At 36.0% G+C, this 20,988-nt stretch overlaps 1 protein-coding gene across 2 annotated transcripts in view; it reads right to left on the bottom strand.

Moving 5' to 3' along the window:
* aux (cyclin-G-associated kinase) overlaps positions 1-20,988 on the bottom strand; it is a 703,221-nt gene that overhangs the window by 380,662 nt on the left and 301,571 nt on the right. For both annotated transcript variants that reach the window (XM_090387776.1, XM_090387775.1), the window contains exons 7-8: positions 17,748-17,837; positions 10,759-10,894 (exon numbers count right to left, since the gene is read on the bottom strand). In XM_090387776.1, coding sequence (XP_090243902.1) covers positions 10,759-10,894; positions 17,748-17,837 — 226 coding nt within the window. The remainder of the gene's footprint in view (positions 1-10,758; positions 10,895-17,747; positions 17,838-20,988) is intronic.

The raw sequence follows: 20,988 nt of genomic DNA, 5'->3' as shown, positions 1-20,988 counted from the left end.
TTACTTTGTATGTGATCTGCAGAACCACAATTAGGGCAGACAGGAACTCCTCTGCATACAGTTTGTGAGTGGCCATACTTCTGACATTTGTAACACCTTAAAGGGTTTGGAATGTAAGGCCGGATTCGGCAAAGTAAATAACCTGCTTTTACAGAGGAGGGTAAGTTGGGTGTATTGAAGGTGAGAATAATGTTTCTTGTAGGTGTAAGTACATTATCTTTTTTGATCATTATTCGTCTTGCTTCAATTACGTGTTGTCCCTGCAGCTCTTGGGTTATTTCTTCCTCAGTAACGTTTAATAAGTCCCAACTGGATATCACACCCTTAGATGAATTTAAGGTTGTGTGCGGGGATATTTTAACTGGAATTCCAGCAAAACTTGTCAGTTGTAACAGCTTCTCAGAATGTCTGTGGTTGGTGGTTTCTACTAGTAAGTCTCCTGATTGCAGTCTCTTCACCATCTTGGGAGATCCTGCAATACCCTCCAGATGTTTTTGTATGACAAACGGAGACAATTTATTAATGGGCTGACTAGTAAGAGAGTGGATAATTAAGAACGATGGGCAAGGTTGCTCCATCCGATCAGTCTTTTGTCTCTTTGGATTTTCGTTCTCAATATCCTGCTGATGGTCTGTGTTTGCCATGTTTGCTCCTTTTAGCTCTTGGCAAGTGGACTTGCTTGCCAAGATTTCCGGCCCCGCCACGGGGAGGCAGGAGCAGTGCCGCTAGGAGGCCAAGCGGTTAAAGTGTTAGTTCGTTAGTGGAAATAGAAATATATGGATAAATAAAGAAAGGTGAGTTTCCTTTCTCTGTTCTAACTTGTGGCTTTTAAGTGTAGAACAATATAGAAATAAAGCTAATAGAAACGTAGGAAATTAGAAAAAACTTTAATCGCTTTTGATGAGCACTCTGTTTTCGCAGAAAAAATCGCTTGACCTCGAATTCGCTTGGCACCCGGGGCCCTGCGGCAATTGCCTCCGATGGTGTTTCTAGGGGAACAGGTGTAGACGGAATTAATGAGTTTACTAAGAGTGCTACTCCTCCATGAGTTGAATTAGAGCAGTTTCTATCTTTTCTATACATGGTGATGTGTTTTATTGTTATAGAAATTGCATTCATCAGATTTGTTTCTTGTATGCATGTTGCATCAGGCTTATATTCACTTATGAGATCGTATGCATCAGGGGTGGCCAACTTAATTTGTGATGCGATCTACTTTTTTCCTTCAAATTGTGCCATCTACCATCTCAAAAATTTCATTGCACAAGGTTAAAAAAGTTAATCAACACATTGAAAAGTGTTGTTTATAAATTTTAAAATTCAATACAATTCAGAATTCTTATTTTAAATTAATACGTATTTAAAATTTTAATTTATGCAAAGTGTGTCTTCAATGTCATCTGCCAAGCTTTCAAAATCGAGGATATACTGTGATAAGGAGAACCATAAAGAATCTTCTGTATGCAAATCCGTAAGAGTACAGCGATTCTTCGTCGTTGTTTATTTCAAATACGAAAAGACCGATTCACATAGATGTGTGGAACCAAAACAGGAATTTAAAGTTCACTGCATTTTTTTACATTTGGGTACTTTTCTCGGCAAACATATTTCCAAAACTCTTTTTCTGATGACCTCGCTTTTAGGAAGGTATCATTTCGCAATGTAATAATTTCATTTTCAAGTAATATTTTTGCCATGTGAAAAATCGCAGCGATTTTTTCTGCAATTTGTTTCATATCTAAGTCGACATTAAATGAATAAGAAATATATTGAACAATGTCTTTAATTGTTTTAAAATCACTGAATCTGGTTTCAAAATCGTCCACAACATTCTCAATTTCAGAAACATATTTGTCACTATTAAATTCAAAAACAGGATATTTTTGCAAATGATCTTGCATATTTGCAAAATGGTCGAATTTTTTTTTCTTTGAGATCCTTAGCCATTGCCAAAAATTGATATTTATATGCAGAAATACTACTAATCATGTCACCCACATTTTTATTTTTTCCTTGTAATTCCAAATTCAGATCACTTAATTTACTGGTAAAATCTGCCAAAAAAGCCAAATCACACAACCACTCCGTAATCTTGCAGCTGCTGATAATCATCTCACCTTTGATCAACAAATATTTTAATTTCATTCAGCAAATTTCAAAATCTCTGTAGAAACTTACTCCGACTCAGCCACCTCACATCTGTGTGTAATATCAGATCTGGTTTATTTTCATCGAGTTGCATTTTGAAAAGTCTCCTTTGAAGAAATTGTCCTCTGATGGAATTCACAATTTTGAAAGCAATGTCCATAACACTTTTAGTATTTAATCTTTTGCTGGCTAACACTTGGTGGATGATAAAGTGGTAACAAAAAATCTGGGAATTCATCATCCTTTTGGCACAATGCAATGATCTGTTAAGATGCCCTGTGATTGCTTTAGCTCCATCTATTGTTACTGATACGAGCTTAAATAGTGGTAATTTAATTTTTTCAAAAAATGTTTAAATGAGTTAAAGATATCAAAGACCTCTAGTTCTTTCTTTTAACAAAACCATATCCAGCCGTTCTTCTCTAGTGATAGAATCATCGAAAACTATACGAATAAAAATGAGCAACTGAGCTGTATCACTGACATTTGTAGATTCATCCAGTTGTAAAGAAAAGGAAACACAATTAGCAATATCAGCACACAACTGTTCACTCACATTTTTACTCATTTTTTCGATGCATCGCATCACAGTATTTCGAGATAATTGCAGATCTTAAAGGGCACTTTTAATTTCATTTTTGTTCTTAAAATTTTCAAAAAGAGAATCTGTTATTTCTAAAAATGCATCTTTGATGAATTGACCATAAGAAAATGATTTGCATTTTTCTGCAAGAAGATGACTCACTTTAAATGATGCTACAGTTACTGCTTTAGATTGTAAATTAGGTGTAATGAAGTAATTTTGTTACGCGAATAACCTGGATTTAAGTTCTAATTTATTTTTTCTAAGGTCACTATTCGGGGAAAATCCGATTGGTATTTACCATGGAGTGCGTTGAAGTGCCTTTCTAAATTTCTTCTTTTGGTTATAGCCATGGAAGCATTGCAAATCAAACAGCAACATTTTTCTTTCACCATGACAAAAAAGTATTCCAGTTCCCACTCTTGATGAAAATGATACGTTTACTCTTTTTCGTAGTATTTATTTTAAATCAAAAGTTATTAAATTAACATATAAGTAATGTCCAGTTATTAAATCAGCAAAAGCAATGCTTACCGATTAAAACACTAAGTTATGCGAACCAGAAAAGTATTCTGTCGTAACAGCTAACGTAGGATAATCGATGAAGAGGATTCCCAAATGAGGAAGTTGTTTCCAAAATAACTGGACAAACACAACACCGTTTATTGCTCTGTTTGGTTATATCCTTATAAGAATCAGTTTTGAATGCCTTTCTGATATTTTGATATTTCTCTAAAGCTATTTCTAGAGGTCACAACCATAAAACAATAAAAACAATTTGCAATTTCCGGTTAATTGGGCTTTTCTGTTAGTGCAATCTAATTATAAAGGGGAAGTAAACTCAATCTTATTGCATTTGTAATAATACCAACAGCTGGAATTCTGTGGGATTTTACTTTATTATGGTGAAATGTGTTTCTCCATAACACCTTCAATGAAATCTTCAATCATGCAAAAAAAACAAACAAAAATTAATTTTCAAAATCTGCTCTTCATTCTTATTTTTGACGCTTTATAAAAAAATGAAAAAAAAATAACATGCAGGTAGCAAAACCCACTGCGCAATATAAAATTTTGGTAGTACACCTGACCAAGAAAATCGAGGGATGATGTATATTTAAAATTCTTCGTGATTGAACGAAATTAAAGCCGCGATCGACTGGTAGATTGCAATCGACTCGTTGGCCACCCCTGGTATATGTCATCTAAATTATCACCAAGTCCACGACAATTCAATTGAATCACTGTGTGCATTGTTTGGTTTTAACTAATGTGTTGGTTCTTTCTGGAAGATATTTTTGTTTGCACCTGTCTACTTTTGCTTTTTCTTTCTTTGGGAAGATTGACTTTCCCGTGTCAATGTCTCCGTCTGAATGAATCTCAAGAACTGCAAGAACGTCATCTTCATTTACCTTTTCATCGATGTCCATGGTATCAGATGTTAATTTATACATGTTGCTTCTTTCAGGACTCTTGGTTCGTTCTGTGGGTTGCTCATTGGGTTTCATATCTGAAGGTATTGTTACAGGCGTATTAGTTTCTTGAGTAGCATATTTGGAAGCAGATTGTTCCTTTGATGAGGAAAGGAGTGATTTAGCCCAATTAGATATCGATATATTTGGAGGGACTGAGCAGTCAGTCCGAGTTGCTACTGAGTGTAGCTGTTGTGTAACTGAAGCATATGTAGATGACTTTCCATCTGTCGTTGTGGAAGTTGATAGGTTAAATAAATTTAAGGAGCAACTGGACAGGCATTTGGAGGGAATGGTGTGATTTTTTTTTTTTTTTTTTTTGGCTGATGCTGCATAAGCTCATACACTTGCTTTCTTGCATCACATGCCACCACTACTACTACTACTTAGTAGGTACTGCAAAATGTTTCTTTGCTTCTTGGTATGACACTTTGTCCTATTTTATATTTTTGAATATTTTTTTCTCATTTCCATTGGAGGCATTCCATTGAAAAAGCAAAATATTTGCATGACAGTTGGGACAACTTTGCATTTCACTGTTACAGTTTGTGTCCGATTGTTCTTTAGAACCGAAAGAAGCACAGGTGGCTACACTTCTGCACACAGTTTGTGAATGACCAAATTTTTGGCAATTAAAGCACCGGACTGGGTTCAGAATATAAGGTAATCATAAGGACATCTAAGGTAATCAGCTTTTATGGTGGTAGGTAGATTTGGTGTTTTAAATATGAGTATCACTGTTCAAGTAGGGACAGGCTCTACATCTTTTTTTGATGACAATTCTTTTGACATGTACTACATTTTGATTTCATATTCGTGGACAAGTTCATCCTCCGATACATTTAACAGACTCCATTCTGATATTACCTCTTTAGAGGAATTTAAGGTGGCATGTGGGGAAATCTTTGTGGAAATTCCACCAAAGGTACATATTTTTAATAATCTCTCACCATGTCTACATTCAGTGATTTCACCTAATAAATCTCCGGATCTTAATCGCCTAACCATTTTTGGAGGACCAGCCACATTTTCAAGAGGTGGCAAATGAAGTTTAACATTGACAAATGTAAAGTACTACATATGGGAAACAGCAACCCCAGAGCAACGTATCAACTCTGTGGTACTACACTGACAATGGTAGAGAATGAAAGGGACCTGGGGGTGGTTGTGCAGGCAGATATGAAGTTCTCTGAGCAGTGCAGACGGGCTGCAAGAGTAGCTCATGGTGTATTGTCAATGATATATAGGAGTTTTTCTAGCAGGGATAAGGAGGTGATTATTCCCTTGTATAAGGCAATGGTCAGGCCACACCTAGAGTACTGTATACAGGCCTGGAGGCCTCATTTCAAGAAGGATGTAGAGATGCTGGAACGAGTACAGAGAAGGGCAACAAGATTAGTGAATGGAACAAAGGGGTGCTCTTACGAAGAAAGGCTTAAGTTTTGCAAATTACAGTGTCTGGAGACTAGGCACCAGCGAGGTGATCTTATAGAGGTGTACAAAGCCTTGAATGGTTTGAGCATGCTGAATGCTGATGGGATTCTTCCTCTTGCTCAGAATAATCACCTGAGAGGGCATAAATTCAAATTGAGGAAAGACAGATGTAGGATAGATGTGCGGAAATTTGCCTTTAGCAGCGGGTGGTTGGTAGGTGGAACAGACTTCCATCCCTTGTCGTGGAAGTTGATAGCCTAAATAAGTTTAAGGCTCAGCTGGACAGGTATTTCGAACGAACAGAGGGGTGAAGTGGAAGTGGTTATTTTTTATTTATTTATTTTACTTTATTATTTATTTATTTTTTTTTTTTTTGGCTGATGCTGCATAAGCTTGCTTTCTTGCATCAAATGCCTCTACTAATGCTAATGCTAAGACATTTTTGTATTAAAAATGGGGAAAACTTACTCAATGGTTGGTCTGTGGAGGAGTGTAGTATTAAAAAGAGAGGTACGGTATTATCCGTTCCTTCTTTTTTTTTGTCTCTTAGCATGGAAAGTTATGTCATCATGATCTAGATCATGTTTACCTAGATCTGGATCAAAAGATCCATAAGTGGACTGTTCACTTTTGTCCATTTCTGCTCCTTTTAGCCCGGGGAGAGTTGCTTTCTTCTCCCAGGTTACCAGCCCCGCCACATGGAAGCAAGAGCGGTGCCATTAGTGACCCGATAAAGTAAGGTTATTTGTTAGTGTGTTAGTAAATTAGTCCTATGTATGAGAAGAAGTGTGTCTTTGCTTTCTGTTAGGTATGCTTCCTTCTTTACTTTAGAAGAGCAAAATTAAATAATTCTGGAAAAGATGAAGAATAATACTATAATTATCAGCTACTCTTTAGGAAAATCACTTGGAAAATGTCTTATAATGGGGGATTTAAACATTCCAGATATTGACTGGAACTTGTGGGTTGAATACTTCCACACTAGCAAGAATTTTTTGGATTTATTGGATGACTGTTTTCTACAGTAGCATGTTCGAGATACAACCACAGGGAGTAATACTCTTGATCTGACAATTAGCAGTGATTATTCATTCATTAAGAATTTGCAGATAAAGGAACCACTTGGTGACAGTGATCACATTGTACTGATATGGGAATTACTTAAAGATGTAACTACCATCAAGGCTAAAAGGAAGGGCTTTTGCTTTCATAAAGGTGATTACAGGGATCTCAGACAGTTTTTAAATTCTGTACAGCGGGATCAACTGATGATGTTACCAACGTTGAATTCTAAATGAGAAGCCTTCAGGGATTTAATCTTGGAGGCTACTAGGCTTTTCATTCCAACTAAGAAATACTGTTCAAGGTTCAGGCCTAAATGGATGTCAGATTTTGAATTAATGAGGCTCGTGGCAGAGAAGAAAAATGTATGGGATGCATATAAATTATCAGGCTCACCTGATAATTTATATGCATCCCATACATTTCTGTCTCAACAGAAGTCTATGACAGATATAAGCTTGTCTGCAATCAAATCACAAAAGAGTTTATGTAGGCAAAGGCAGATTACGAGAAATCTTTGGCAAATGATGTAAAGAAAAACAGCAAAAAGTTCTTTATGTAAACTCTAGATGGAAAGAGATGAATCAGATACGGCCACTTAACATGGATGGGTTGACTATTGATGATCATGCTCAGGTAGCTGATAAACTGAATGAGCATATTCATCTATATTCACACATGAGGAGTGATTCAATGAGGGGAATGCCAGAAGTTTATCAAACTCTAACAGGGAGCTAAGTGATGTTGTAATAACTGAGAGCAAAGTAGAGGAGAAATTGCTGAAGTTAATCATAAAGAAGGCCTGAGGTGGGATCTATCCAGTTATATTAAAAGAGGAAGCAAAGGAAGTAAGTAAATCTTTAGACATAATTATGAGAGCTCCCTTGGACTCAGCGGCGGTTTCCATGGACTGGAGGTGTGCAAATGTATCACCAATTCACAAATGTGGTTCAAAAGGTGACACAAGTAACTATAGACCTGTTAGTTCAACTTCTGTTCCAGGGAAAATAATGGAGTCACTGGTTAAAGAAGCATTGCAGGATCATCTAGACAAAACTGCAGTATTAGTTAAGACACAGCATAGGTTTGTTAAAGTTTGTTAACAGCAGTGTTATCAGCTGGGTCCATTGTTGTCTTGTCTGACCAATTTGATTGGATACTATGATGTGGTCACAAAGGAACTGAAGGTAAAAAATAATTTTGATATCATATACTTGGATTTTGGGAAAGCTTTTGATACTGCTGCACATGGAAGACTACTGTACAAATTGGAGAAGTATGGCATTAAGGGTAAGTTGCTACAATGGATAAAGGAATGGTTGAGTGGGAAACGACAGAGTGGTAATCAATGGACACTGCTCTTCGTGGACAAGTGTTATTAGTGAAGTCCCCCAGGGTTCGGCACTGGGTCCATTGTTGTTTTGTGTATTCATCAATGTTATTGATGAAGGTATATCATCATAATGTCCAAGTTTGTAGACGATACAAAGGTTGGCAGGGTCGTTAACGACAGTAGAGACAGTATGCTACTCCAACTGGATCTAGATAAGTTGGGCAAATGGGTTGAGAGGTGGCAACTGAAGTTTAACATTAACAAATGCAAAGTACTGCATATGGGTAGCAATAATCCAAGAGAAACATACCAACTGTGCGGCACTACATTCAGGGAAGTGGGAAGTGAAAAAGACCTGGGGGTTATTGTGCAGTCAAATATGAAGTTTGCTGAACATTATAGACAGGCTGCCAGGGCAGGTCATGGAGTCCTGTCAATTACCGTATTTCCCCAAGTATAAGACGCACCCTTTTTCGAAAAATTTGGGGTCTAAAAACTCGGTGCGTCTTATACACTGGTTGTAGATTTTTTTACTTGCATTTTCCGCTTTTTCGCACTGGTTGTCTTTGCGTTCATTGTTTCGCACTTGTTACCGGTATATTAGGTTACGTTTTGCCACGTTCTGCCTAGAAATGGCTCAGAAAAGATTTTCGTACAGTGCTGAATTCAAGTTAAAAGTGATCCAGTTTCCAAAAGTGAATGGAAATCGTGCTGCTGAACATAAGTTTGGTCCTCCTCCAACTGAGAAAACAATCCGAGACTGGCTACAGGAAATAAAAACCCTACTGAAAACGCCACGGCAGAAGAAGGCCATGAGAGGCAAGTAGCAAAATGGCCTGATTTAGAGAGGGAATTGAAGAGCAAAGGGCAATTGGAATTCCTGTGTCCACAAAGTAGGTTCTGCATGAGGCAAGAAGGATTGCTGACGAAAAAGAAGTTACTGATTTCAAAGGAGGAGGACACAATTGGTGCTTCAGGTTCATGAAACGGAATGGACTAAGCATGCGTACACGCACCAGACTTGCCCAAAAGATGCTTGAAAGCTATGAGCAGAAGGTCCTTGAATTTCATCATTTTGTCATGCAATGTCGGAAGACACATCAGTTTGAGTTGGGACAGATTGCAAATATGGACGAAGTTCCCCTTCAATTTGATGTCCCAAGTAACAGAACTGTTGATAAGAAGGGGTGAAAACTGTAACTGTGAAGGCAAGTGGACATAAAAAGAGCCATTATACAGTTGTTCTAGCTTGTTGTGCCGACGGAACCAAGCTGCCTCCTATGCTGATTTTCAAACGCAAAACAATGCCAAAAGAAAACATTCCTCGAGGAGTGATTGTCCACGTTCATGACAAGGGTTGGTGGATCAGGATGGGATGAAGATCTGGTTTGAGAAAGTTTGGAGCAGGAGACCAGGTGGGCTCTTATGCAAACCTGCCCTATTGGTGCTTGATCAGTTCAGGACACACATAACAAAAAACACAAAGAAGATTGCTGCAGAGCAAAAAACAAAACTTGCCGTTATACCTGGAGGCTTGACATCCCAGCTCCAACCACTTGATGTCAGCATTAACAAACCCTTCAGAGCTGCCATGAGAGACGAATGGAACCAATGGATGAAGTCTTCTGGGGACAATTTGACACCAGCAGGAAGAGTGAAGAAGCCAACTATAAGAGAAGTTTGTGGGTGAAAAGATCCTGGGATAATATCAAGATTGAGATTGTTGTCAAGTCATTTAAGAAGTGTGGCATTTCAAATGCCATAGATGGAACTGAGGATGAGGCAATATATGAAGACTGATTCATCATCAGACACAGATGAGGACAAGCTAATGGATGGGAGTTTTGACAGTGATGAGGAGTTGTATGAATTTTATGACGAAAACTTGAATTCAATAACTTTATATAATACATTTTTTTTCAAATTTCAGGCCCCAAAATTAAGGTGCATCTTATACATTAGGAAATACAGTATACATAGGAATTTTGCTAGCAGATACAGGGAGGTGATTATCCCATTGTACAAGGCAATGGTCAAGCCACACCTAGAGTACTGTGTACAAGTCTGGAGGCCTCATTTTAGGAAGGATGCTGAGTTGCTAGAATGAGTACAAAAGAGAGCAACAAGATTTGTGAGGGGTGCTCTTACCAAGGAAGGCTTACGTTCTGCAAATTGCAGCATCTGGAGAGTCGGTACCTGCGAGGTGATCTGATTGAGGTGTATAAGGCCTTGAATGGGTTGAGCAAGCTGAATGCTAATGGGATTGTTCCTCTTGCTTAGATTAAGAACCTGAGTGGGCACAGATTCCAACTGAAGAAAGATAGTTGTAGAATAGATGTGTGGAAGTTTGCCTTTAGCCAGCAGGTGGTCGATTGGTGGAACAGACTTCCATCTTTTGTTGTGGAAGTTGATAGCCTAAATAAGTTTAAGGCTGAGTTGGACAGGCATTTGGAACGAAGAGGGATGAAATGGGAGGGTTTTTATTTATTTTTTTTTTTTTGGGCTGATGCCGCATAAGCTTGCTTTCTTGCAGCACATGCCTCTACTAATGCTAATGCTAATTATAATGCTGAAAATTTTTATAAAATATTATATATTTCCTTATTAAAAATATCCAGAACACAAAAAGTTTCAAATAAAAAAAAATATTAAAAAACCCCCCTACAGAATCAGTACATTTACCCCAGTAAAACTTCTAATTTAATATTATGTTAAAATATACTCACGTATCAAATCATGAAAGATATCATACTCGGTATCATTTGGAGGAATGTTATATTTGGCATTCAAAATTCTTAATTTAGCAGAGTCTTCAAATGGATGTTCTCGGAAACAAAGAAGAAATAAAATGCAGCCCAAGTCCTAAATTGACATTAAAATATTTGCTATGATTAAACATCACTAATAATCGATGCTGTGAATTTTTTGTGGGAAAAAAAAAAAGTAAAACTCATGGGAATTTCACAGGGAATATCACTGGGTAAAATTACAATGTTTGTACATCTTTAGGTTATGAAACAATAAAATTTTCATGCATGCTTATTGTTCTTTAAACAAATTGTTTTAGCTGTGTCCTATTTGGGATGGCAAAGAAGAATATTTGAATTTATACCAACAAAGCAGAAATAATACATTTAACTGCCTCAGAAGAAATAATAAACACACACACACACACACACACACACACACACACACACACACACACACACACACACACACACACACACACACACACACACACAAGTGAACTGATTTGCTTTATTAAGGTTCAATTCATCGCTTATACATATAAAATGGTAAAGACAAATTCTAATAGAGCATATCATACATAAATAAATTCTCTTTCTTTATACTTCAGCAATAATCTCACAGAACGTGTATTTTGAAAAAGGCCATTCTATATTAATGCTGTTCACTGGAACTGAAAAACATCTGAACATTACATGTGGCAGGCTGCAAAATTGTTTTCTTGGAAATCACAAAAGAGAATTAAGTTGCCGGTGGTATTCCATTCTACCATAGTTCATACACAGTACTGATATTCACAATCTTAAGTTATTGCCTTCAAACATTGATATACTGTCAAACACAATATCATCTATGTTACTTGCAGAAATTTCTAAACCCTTGTTTGATCAGAATGGAAAATTCTCATAAGCTTAAAAAAAAAAAAAAGTGTTCCAGGCTAGTAAAATCTTTATTCCTCATTAAAATATTGTGCACATTTTTATCTGAAGCAGGGTTCCTACATTAACAGAAAAAATGTAACTGTTTCATATATAGCTCAATGTTCAATATAGCTCAACTTTATTTTTTATTTTTGCAGCCAATCTCCCTAGTAATTCTGGTGGATCTCAATTGCTGACAAAACAATCATAATGCATTTACTGCACATGTTTAACAAAAACATATTTAAAGTAATGATTCACTCTTATGTAGAAGTGCACTGGATTCTGTGATCCACTTGTTTAAAAACAGAAAGTAACGTTCTAAAAGTTTAGGTAAAAGAAAAAAAATCACGGAAATTTAGAAAAACTGCCAATTTAGAAATTGGCACTTGAAGAAAGTGCCATAATTCATGGAAGCCATGAATTTTTCTCATCCCACAAAATATTCACTGCCCCATTAATAATACATAATTCATTCTTATTATAATAATTATTCTATGACTGATTATTAACACTATTTAAAATTTGCAGCAAAAATTATAGAAGACATTTATAAGTATAATTATAAAAAAGAAAATGAATGATTAATGCAAATATTTAGTCTGTTTATCATTCTAATTGTTCAGCTGTAATGCCTTCAAACACACTGGTTTCCTAAAGTTCACTTACCATATAATCTCAGAAAAATAATATAATATTCTTCTAAAAAATAAATATTCTTCCCCAAACAAATTTCATAATAATACTCCTACTAATCTTCTGTAAAAAAGTATTATAAACTCAATTATAGTGAGTTCAAAAGAATTATGCCTCTACTATCATAATTATTATTAATACTCTATTGCTCTGGTCTAGAGCCACCCTCTGGACAGCAGTAAGCTAGGGAGTTCTTTATTACATTCAAAGGTTAAGGTCCAGGGTTACATGGTTACATGTGTCCAGGGTTATATGGAGCCACATGTGTGCTTAACCTGAATAATCAGTATTTACAGAATTCTTTAATTACATACTTGACGATTGTGGAATACCATAGTATCCAAAACTAAGCAAGATAATATTTGAGAAAAAGTGCGGGACAAAAAGGTAAAATATATGTACAAAAAGGTATTTCCTTGGTTGAGGAAGTCCATATTTTCTTTCAGGTGGTGTATTATGATATTTCATAATCACCTGAGTATGACTATCTAAAACCAAGGTACTGGTCCTGCATATTTCAGGCATTTAATAAGCAGCTTGATCACTTCTGAGACTGACCATGCTGTCAATAAAATCTGATCTTACAGTATTTCAGCTTTCATACTGTTTGCAAAACTGTAACGTCTTCTGGAAATAAATTCCACTTCACACAAGAGTAAATCTTAATACATGAAAGGAGTTCTGTAAAGTTATGATGCACTGATTCATCTGCATATAAAACATTGCAAGTATATTAAACTGAATTCAAGTTACGAGCTCTACCTGGCCACTCCAACTGAAAAATATCTTCACTTTGAAGGAACTGTCAACCAGTCCAACACTAGATAGAAAATTATTATCTTCCAAGATAACCAATTCAAGAACTATGGAATTCTGGTAAGTCTCAGATAAGCATTAGCAGAGGCATATGATGCAAAAAGCATGCTTATCCAGCATCAGTCAAAAAAAAAAAAAAAAACTTCCCATTTCACCCATCCATTCACTCCAAACATTTGTCTATTTCTATCTTGAATTTATTTAAGCTGTCAACTTCTACAACTACAGATGGAAATTTGTCCACCTGCTGGCTAATTTCCACATTTCTATTCTGCAAACCTATGTAAACTCTAGAAGGAAAGGGATGAATCAAATTGGTCCACTGAATATTGACGGTTCAACTGTTGATGATCCTGCTCAGGTGACTAATAAACTAAATGAGTATTCTGCATCTACATTAACATATGGAGTTATTCAGGTGGGGGAATGCCAGAGGTGAATTAACTCTGGCAGTAAGCTAGATGATTTTGTAATAACTGAGAGGAAAGTGGAGGAGAAATTTTGAAGATAAACATAAAAAAGGCACCCAGGGGTGGATGGGATCTATCCAGTTATATTAAAGGAAGCAGCAAAGGAAGTAAGCAAACCCTTAGCCATAATTATGCAAGATTCTTTGGACTAAGGGGAGGTACCCATGGACTGGAGATGTGCAAATGTGACCCCAATTCACAAAGGAGGATCAAAGGGAAACAAGTAATTATAGACCTGTTAGTTCAACTTCTGTGCCAGGAAATTCTGTGCAGTGAGTGATTCCCATGCATTAGCTAACATGTAGTAGCTGTCCTCGAGACGAGCTTTTTCAAAAAAGTGATGATGCTTTCTCCATTATTTTCTGTTAAAAGTAAATGATACAAGACTTGTTTTTTGAAGATTCCTTTCAACTTTGACTCCCTGGTCCATCGGTTGGAGGAGTGTGGTAATGTTTGATAGAAGAAACATGACCTCAAATCCGTTGTCCATTCTATTTAATGTTTTCACTCAAGGATGAGATAGCACGTTGTCTAAGATAAGCAAGACCTTGCCCATTTTGCCTTCTCATTCATGATACTTCTTGACATTTGGAATAAAATCATTGGTAAACCAAATCATATTAAAAAGTGTTATGTTTAGTCAGTACTCACTGTTATAGGGTTTTAGGAGCATCAGTAACTAAGGCCATATTGTTCTGAGTATATTGTCTGTAAATTGCATGTGCTGTGAGGTTGATTTTCTGTTTGCTGGACGAAAAACCTGAGTTTACGCCCTCACCACATTGTGAAAAAGGCCCATAAAAATTCCTCACATCATCGACAGGACTCGAACTCAGGTCTTTTCCACTTGGCATGGGAGGACGGCAATCCTACCAACTGTGCTACCCACGAGGTCTAGTTAGTACTATGTGTATATTAATTCTTCTATGTACGTAATTTACATTAATGTAATTACATTAATATATAATAACAGCTATCTCACAGAGCCTTAAGGCCAAATTAATAGAATAAGAGTGTATTAAGCATTCAGAGTGGCACTAGCACAATTAATATATATATATATATATATATATATATATCTGATAATTAAAATAAATATGATATTTAAATAAAATCATCAGCCAGTAGTACGGCAATAATGCAGAGCGAAATGAAACGCAAAATAATATAAATAAACAAACAGGGAAGGGAAAGCAGAGATAATAGGACAAAAAGGTAGTCGATAATCCCCTATATAATTTAGTCAATTAAGTCATTAAACCCAATTAATAAAAAACGATATAAATTTAACTAATGCCAATTATAAATAATTTAGCGGTACCGCCCTTGAAGGTACCAGTTCCAAAAGACGTGAAATATCACCAAAAAAAGGGTTAAAGAAACTACCAAAACTAAAATATCAAAATAATAGACTGACCATCATGCCCCATATCGACAGATCTATTCTTTTCCTTTCTATTATATAAGCTGGTTAAGCTTGCATTATGTCAGTGGTGTGGCTCTGATCAAGAGTGCTGTCTGTTCTATAGATTTTTCGCTGCATAAGGACCACCGCCATGCAAATCCTCTGCATTGGTTGATCTATCGGAGAATGGAGGGGTGGTTTGGTTCTTCGATATTTCTGCCTTTGCGATGATTTGTACGACGATTGAAATGCAGCGATTCCATGACCATTATTGGCCTCGTGGTCCTCTGTCGATATGGGGCATGATGGTCAGTCTATTATTTTGATATTTTAGTTTTGGTAGTTTCTTTAACCCTTTTTTTGGTGATATTTCACGTCTTTTGGAACTGGTACCTTCAAGGGCGGTACCGCTAAATTATTTATAATTGGCATTAGTTAAATTTATATCGTTTTTTATTAATTGGGTTTAATGACTTAATTGACTAAATTATATAGGGGATTATCGACTACCTTTTTGTCCTATTATCTCTGCTTTCCCTTCCCTGTTTGTTTATTTATATTATTTTGCGTTTCATTTCGCTCTGCATTATTGCCGTACTACTGGCTGATGATTTTATTTAAATATCATATTTATTTTAATTATCAGATATAATTAGGCATCATGTGGAGGATGTGCATTTGCTGCCTCTAATGATAGCTACATAGCCATATTTATTTATTTTTATTACTTTTACCTAACTTTTACCTCACATAATATATATATATATATATATATCCCAAGTATGTAAAATACATAAATGAATAGTTAATTAATAGCTCAATTATAATAAATATATCAAATTTAATATATATATATTAATCGTCACAGATACGATTAAGGCCATCTTACAAGATTAAACATTACATCCGTCTGTATATTATTTAAGATATTAGTTGTAGTGGTAAGTTATAATAGTGCAATAATAGACAAAGTTAAGCCGGCTATAATATATAATATGAAAGCTAGTAAATTATAGCTTCTCAAGAAACCCAACGCCTTATGCAAGAGCCCAACGCAAACCGGAAAAAATATATATATGCCAAATAAAGTAAGGAAAACCTTACATATCAATAACATTAAAAGAAAAATTAAAATGTTAATTATAGGCAATTAGATACATTGAAAGGGACTTTTTCGAGGGCTAACCCTTTCAATGTATCAACCATAATTAACGAGCTATCCGTTTCTGTAGTTATCATCCAGCATAACTGTGTCCAAATGATAGTCAGGTAGTATAAGATAACCAGGTAGCATAAAATAACATTAAAGATGTATAACAACCATCCAAAGGAAGTAACCATCCATTACAACAAGATATTTAAGTTGATATATCCCAATTTAGTAATAAGCTGGCAAGATGACTGTTAGCCCGACGGATAGCCAAATTTTAAATTATAGAAAGAGATCCATCTATAGTTAGACTTTTACGTATATGGTATATAATATATAATCTCGGTAGAATCAGCAATTGCCAAGTAACAGTAGAAGCATAAGCTAACCAAGGTGAACGGAAAAGGTCAAAGTATAGATATAGTACCTCAATCCCCCTCGAATTACTCTAATAGTTCATGAGGTATGAAAAATAGGGATCTTACAGCAAAAGTTAAAAAGAATAGAAAAAGTTAAATCATAAATTAACTTTGGATATAACCAGGAGTGTAAATTCCCATCCCTTATAGTAAGGGATCCTGGTTATGGCAATCAAGGTAAAGTCCTTTAGTATAAGCTAAAAAAAAAATATATATATATATATATAAGAAAACTGCTTACCACCGTAAAGCAAAAAAATACGAAAGACCGAATGAATCGGCACGTGTTGAATATATGCTTACCGACCGAAGCCTATAGCTGTAACCTTTGGCCATATCCACTATATATATATATATACACACACATACACACAAAGTAAAAATATTCATCAAAGAAAGCATAAAATTAACGACAAGAGTAATAAAAGCAAAGAAATAGAAAAGAGAATAGTGGAGAACAAAAAATTATAAAATACTAAGGAAAGAGATAAAGAGATACTGTCGCGTAAGGCACAACACTGATATTAAAACTAAACAACAAGGTTGTGCATTACGCAACTATCTTTTCCCTCGGTATTTTATTATTTTATAATTTTTTCCCTTGATTTTCTTTTCTCTCTTACTTTTAATTTTGTTGTTAAACTAATTTTCCACATTCATTGTGACTTTTATATATCCCTTGAATCTGAATCTTTTTTTTCTTCTTCCCCTCCTGTAAACTAATTTCAAAACTATATATATACATATATAATCACTGAGCAGAACTATTAGCCAAGTAGTAACAGTACTTTATCTTAAATTTTAATAACTGTAAATCGAATCTCTCCACTGTAATCTTTTTTCCCTTCTTGTCAATTTCATAATCACCTAATTTGCATACAGTCAATTATGAAACTGCAATAACTGATTGTTTCTATTATGATTCTTGATTATAATTATCACTAGGTTTACGTAAAAAATAAAACAAAACAAAACAATAATAATAATAATAAAAGAAAAAAAAATAAGGTCATGGGAAGAAAATGAAAGCTGAATTATTCCTTTAAAATATTAATAATGTGATATCTATGAATTCCAAATCATAAACTTACCCATATATCTACAGCCTCATTAATGACATAATTATTATAAGTATCCAAAATTTCAGGAGGACGATACATAGGTGTAGTATGCTTGCACATCTAAAATAAAAAGAAAATAGTCATCAATATCAATTATCAAATCAAGTTCAGCATAGTCGGCCATAATCACCTCTACCGTAATGTCAGGAGTGTCGTCAATAAAATGAGCGAATTTGAAATGCTAGTTAGGTCAACCAATGCTGATATAATAGGCCTAATAAAAACGTGATGTAATCTGGAAATAAGGGATGATGAGTTTAACTGCAGAACGTGCAGAAAGGTTTGGTAAAAGTAGCATTTTTTATAATTTCCATGCACAAACTACTAAAATTAATAAAAATTTGTGAAAAATGAACTTTTCTTTCCTAATTTTTGAATAAACCTGATATAGAAGCAAACAGAAGTAATTTCTGAAATCAGCATTAGAAAATGATTCAGAAACAGCCACTTCTGAGATAACATCAGTGAATCTTTTTCAAAATGCAGAGTAGTGCTATTTATGGCCTGGCCATTCCAAGAATCTTGCCATTTGGAATATAATTTGGTGCATATTATTTACCTGCTGTCTGATTAGGGGACTGACAGGAGATAGTCATGCAGGGGAATGGCCGCTTTGGCAACCATATCAGCTAATTCATTTCCCCTGATCCCAATGTGTCTTGGGATCCAGCAGAAGCAGAGGTCAAATTCTGATTCAACAAAAGTAAAAAAACATCTGCCGAATCTGGGAGAGGACTGTACGAGAATTATACATCAACAATAATAAAGCCTGTAACATGCTTGACAAATCAGTAAATATCATATCTTTGATGACAGCTATCTTTAATGTGATCAGGGGATATTTTTAGTGCATGCAACTCTGCAATGTATATGCTAGTTTCTTGTGAAATCTTGTTGGATAATATTTTGAGTACGAGGACACCAGCTGATCCCACGTATGATTCTCACTCTGAGCCACCTGTGTAGACTGGCAGAAAGTCAGAATACATCACTCAGTGTGATGCTTTAATTTGATTGGATTTTTATGGCACATGACCAATTAAGCCCATGATGCACCAAGTCCAATATTTAAATATACTGAAAATATATTGAGTTATAAATATGTTGCTATACCAATAAGCGCAAATGGCTAATAAACAAGAAATTTCATATAAAACTAAAATCAAGTAGAGAAACTGATATATACATGATGCATAACAAAAAACATTTATATACATGTATAAAGGTTGGAAATTTTCAGATATTTAAAAATTGCAGACATCGTTTTTGACAGGTAAAATCTGATCAAGTGTATAATGCTAAGTCAGAAGGCTAAAAGTGAACACTGTCAAAGGCTCAAAAGTTCTAAAACATAAATAGCATGCATTTAAAAATCCTCCAGAACACTAAATAACGATATGTTTCACAGTTTAAATGATGTCACAAGGCTCACACATAGGAGGGTCACTGCCATCAGCAGAAAAGCATGCGTCAGGTGACTGTACCCTATATAGAGCCCAAGCTAGAACAACTTCCTCTCTACAGTCCCTGCCCAGACTAGACAGTCAACATTAATCTCATATAACATATTTTCAGCCTGCTCATGTCAAGAGCATTGCCATTAGGAAACCAATTTCTTTCACATTCCTTTCCTGTAGGCTGTATAGAGAACAAACGGATGAGAGTTATAAAGGGGCACAGATTTGGCTGCTGAATTTGCCAAATCATTTCCGAAGATCCCAATGTGGCCAAGAATCCAAAAATAAAATATCAATTTCAGAAAGGAGATGTAGCCTCTGCATTACCAAGGACAGGACTACATGAGGATTGAACCTCATCGATGATAAGGCCAGTAATGAACAGAGAATTGGTATATATAATGCATTTTTGGTGGTGGTGTGTTTGTATGTGATCCAAAGCTAGTTCGGTTGTGTGTAGCTCAGCAGTGAATATGCAGCATTTGGCAGGGATCTGCTTGGATATTGTAGCATCTGGGAAAACAGCTGCAGATCTAACAGATACCTCTGGCTTCAAACCATGTGTGAAGACAGGGAAGAAGTCAGTCCGAATGTTCAGATTGTGGTACTGAGAAGAGCTGCAGGTAGACAGCAGATGGAGTACTATACTTTCCCCAGTTCTTAAGAAGGAAGTTGCTGGAGGGAATATGAGCATACCAAGGTGGAAGGGATTGCCTAGGTGATGGGGCAACTGCCCACTATGATGTTCAAATTTCTGAACAGCCTTGGAACTCAAATACTGAAAGGGAAATTGGCAGCCTGACAAGGGTTGTATAGATTTTCTCAATGTTGCTCAAAAACGGGTGTCCCCATAAGAAGGGCTGGCAGTGGTTTAGGCTTGACAGCAAAGCCAATTATTTGCATCACAGGGACAATGATGGTCCATTAGCTTCATTATAGATTTTGGCCAGAAGATGTGTACTGAAAGCAACCAGTAGAAATATGAATAGCCTGATGGTGAAGGGGTAAAGCCACTGAATGACGTTATTTCTGGTGGATGCACATAGCTGAGATCCACAATTTAATTTTGATAGTTGTTGTTTTGTATTTGGGTTTTTGGCACAAGGGCCTCTTGGGCCATACTGTGCCTGTTCAATATGTGCTGTTTGTTTGTTTTGTTTGTTTTAGTTAGTTGCTGGTGCATCGGCTTCTATGGCCATAATGCACCTCCCAAGATTTTTTCAGTACTCTGATCCAAGTCCGAGGCGGGATTCGAACCCGCGACCTTTGGGTTGCTAGGCAGGCACTTTACCCACCCGGCTAGCCCGGTCAGCTTCAATATGTGCTTCTCACAAATTTGTGTAAAAAGGAAAGGTGGAACAGGACCAGGGTATGTCTGCCAAGGGCAAAAGTTGATGACGTTGTAGAGCAGATATCATCTTTTAAGGGTACAAAAGGTAATATCGTTGTACATGTTGCCACTAATGACCTTAAGAGCAAGAGATCTACAGATTACCTTAACAAGTACAAGTGAATGCGAGAAAAAAAGTCATGAGTTAGGGTTAAATTTGAAAGTATCTGCAATTCTGCCCAGACATGATAGGAGGGAGTATAAGATGAGAGCTTTGTCAATCAATTCGGCCCGTATAGAGATTGTGCAAGGCTCACGGGGTAGATTTTTTTTCAGCGTGGTCTGTGCTTGCTAACAGTACACACTGCTTCTGCAAGAACGGGATACACTTAAATAGAAAGGGTGCAAGAATATTTGCATATGC

Source organism: Mastigoproctus giganteus, chromosome 13 (assembly GCF_048544385.1).
Source record: "Mastigoproctus giganteus isolate SK-2022 chromosome 13, ASM4854438v1, whole genome shotgun sequence".
In the NCBI taxonomy this organism is placed as follows: domain Eukaryota; kingdom Metazoa; phylum Arthropoda; class Arachnida; order Uropygi; family Thelyphonidae; genus Mastigoproctus; species Mastigoproctus giganteus.
Note: the sequence above shows the minus strand (reverse complement) of the source record. Positions and strands in the feature narration are given on the sequence as shown.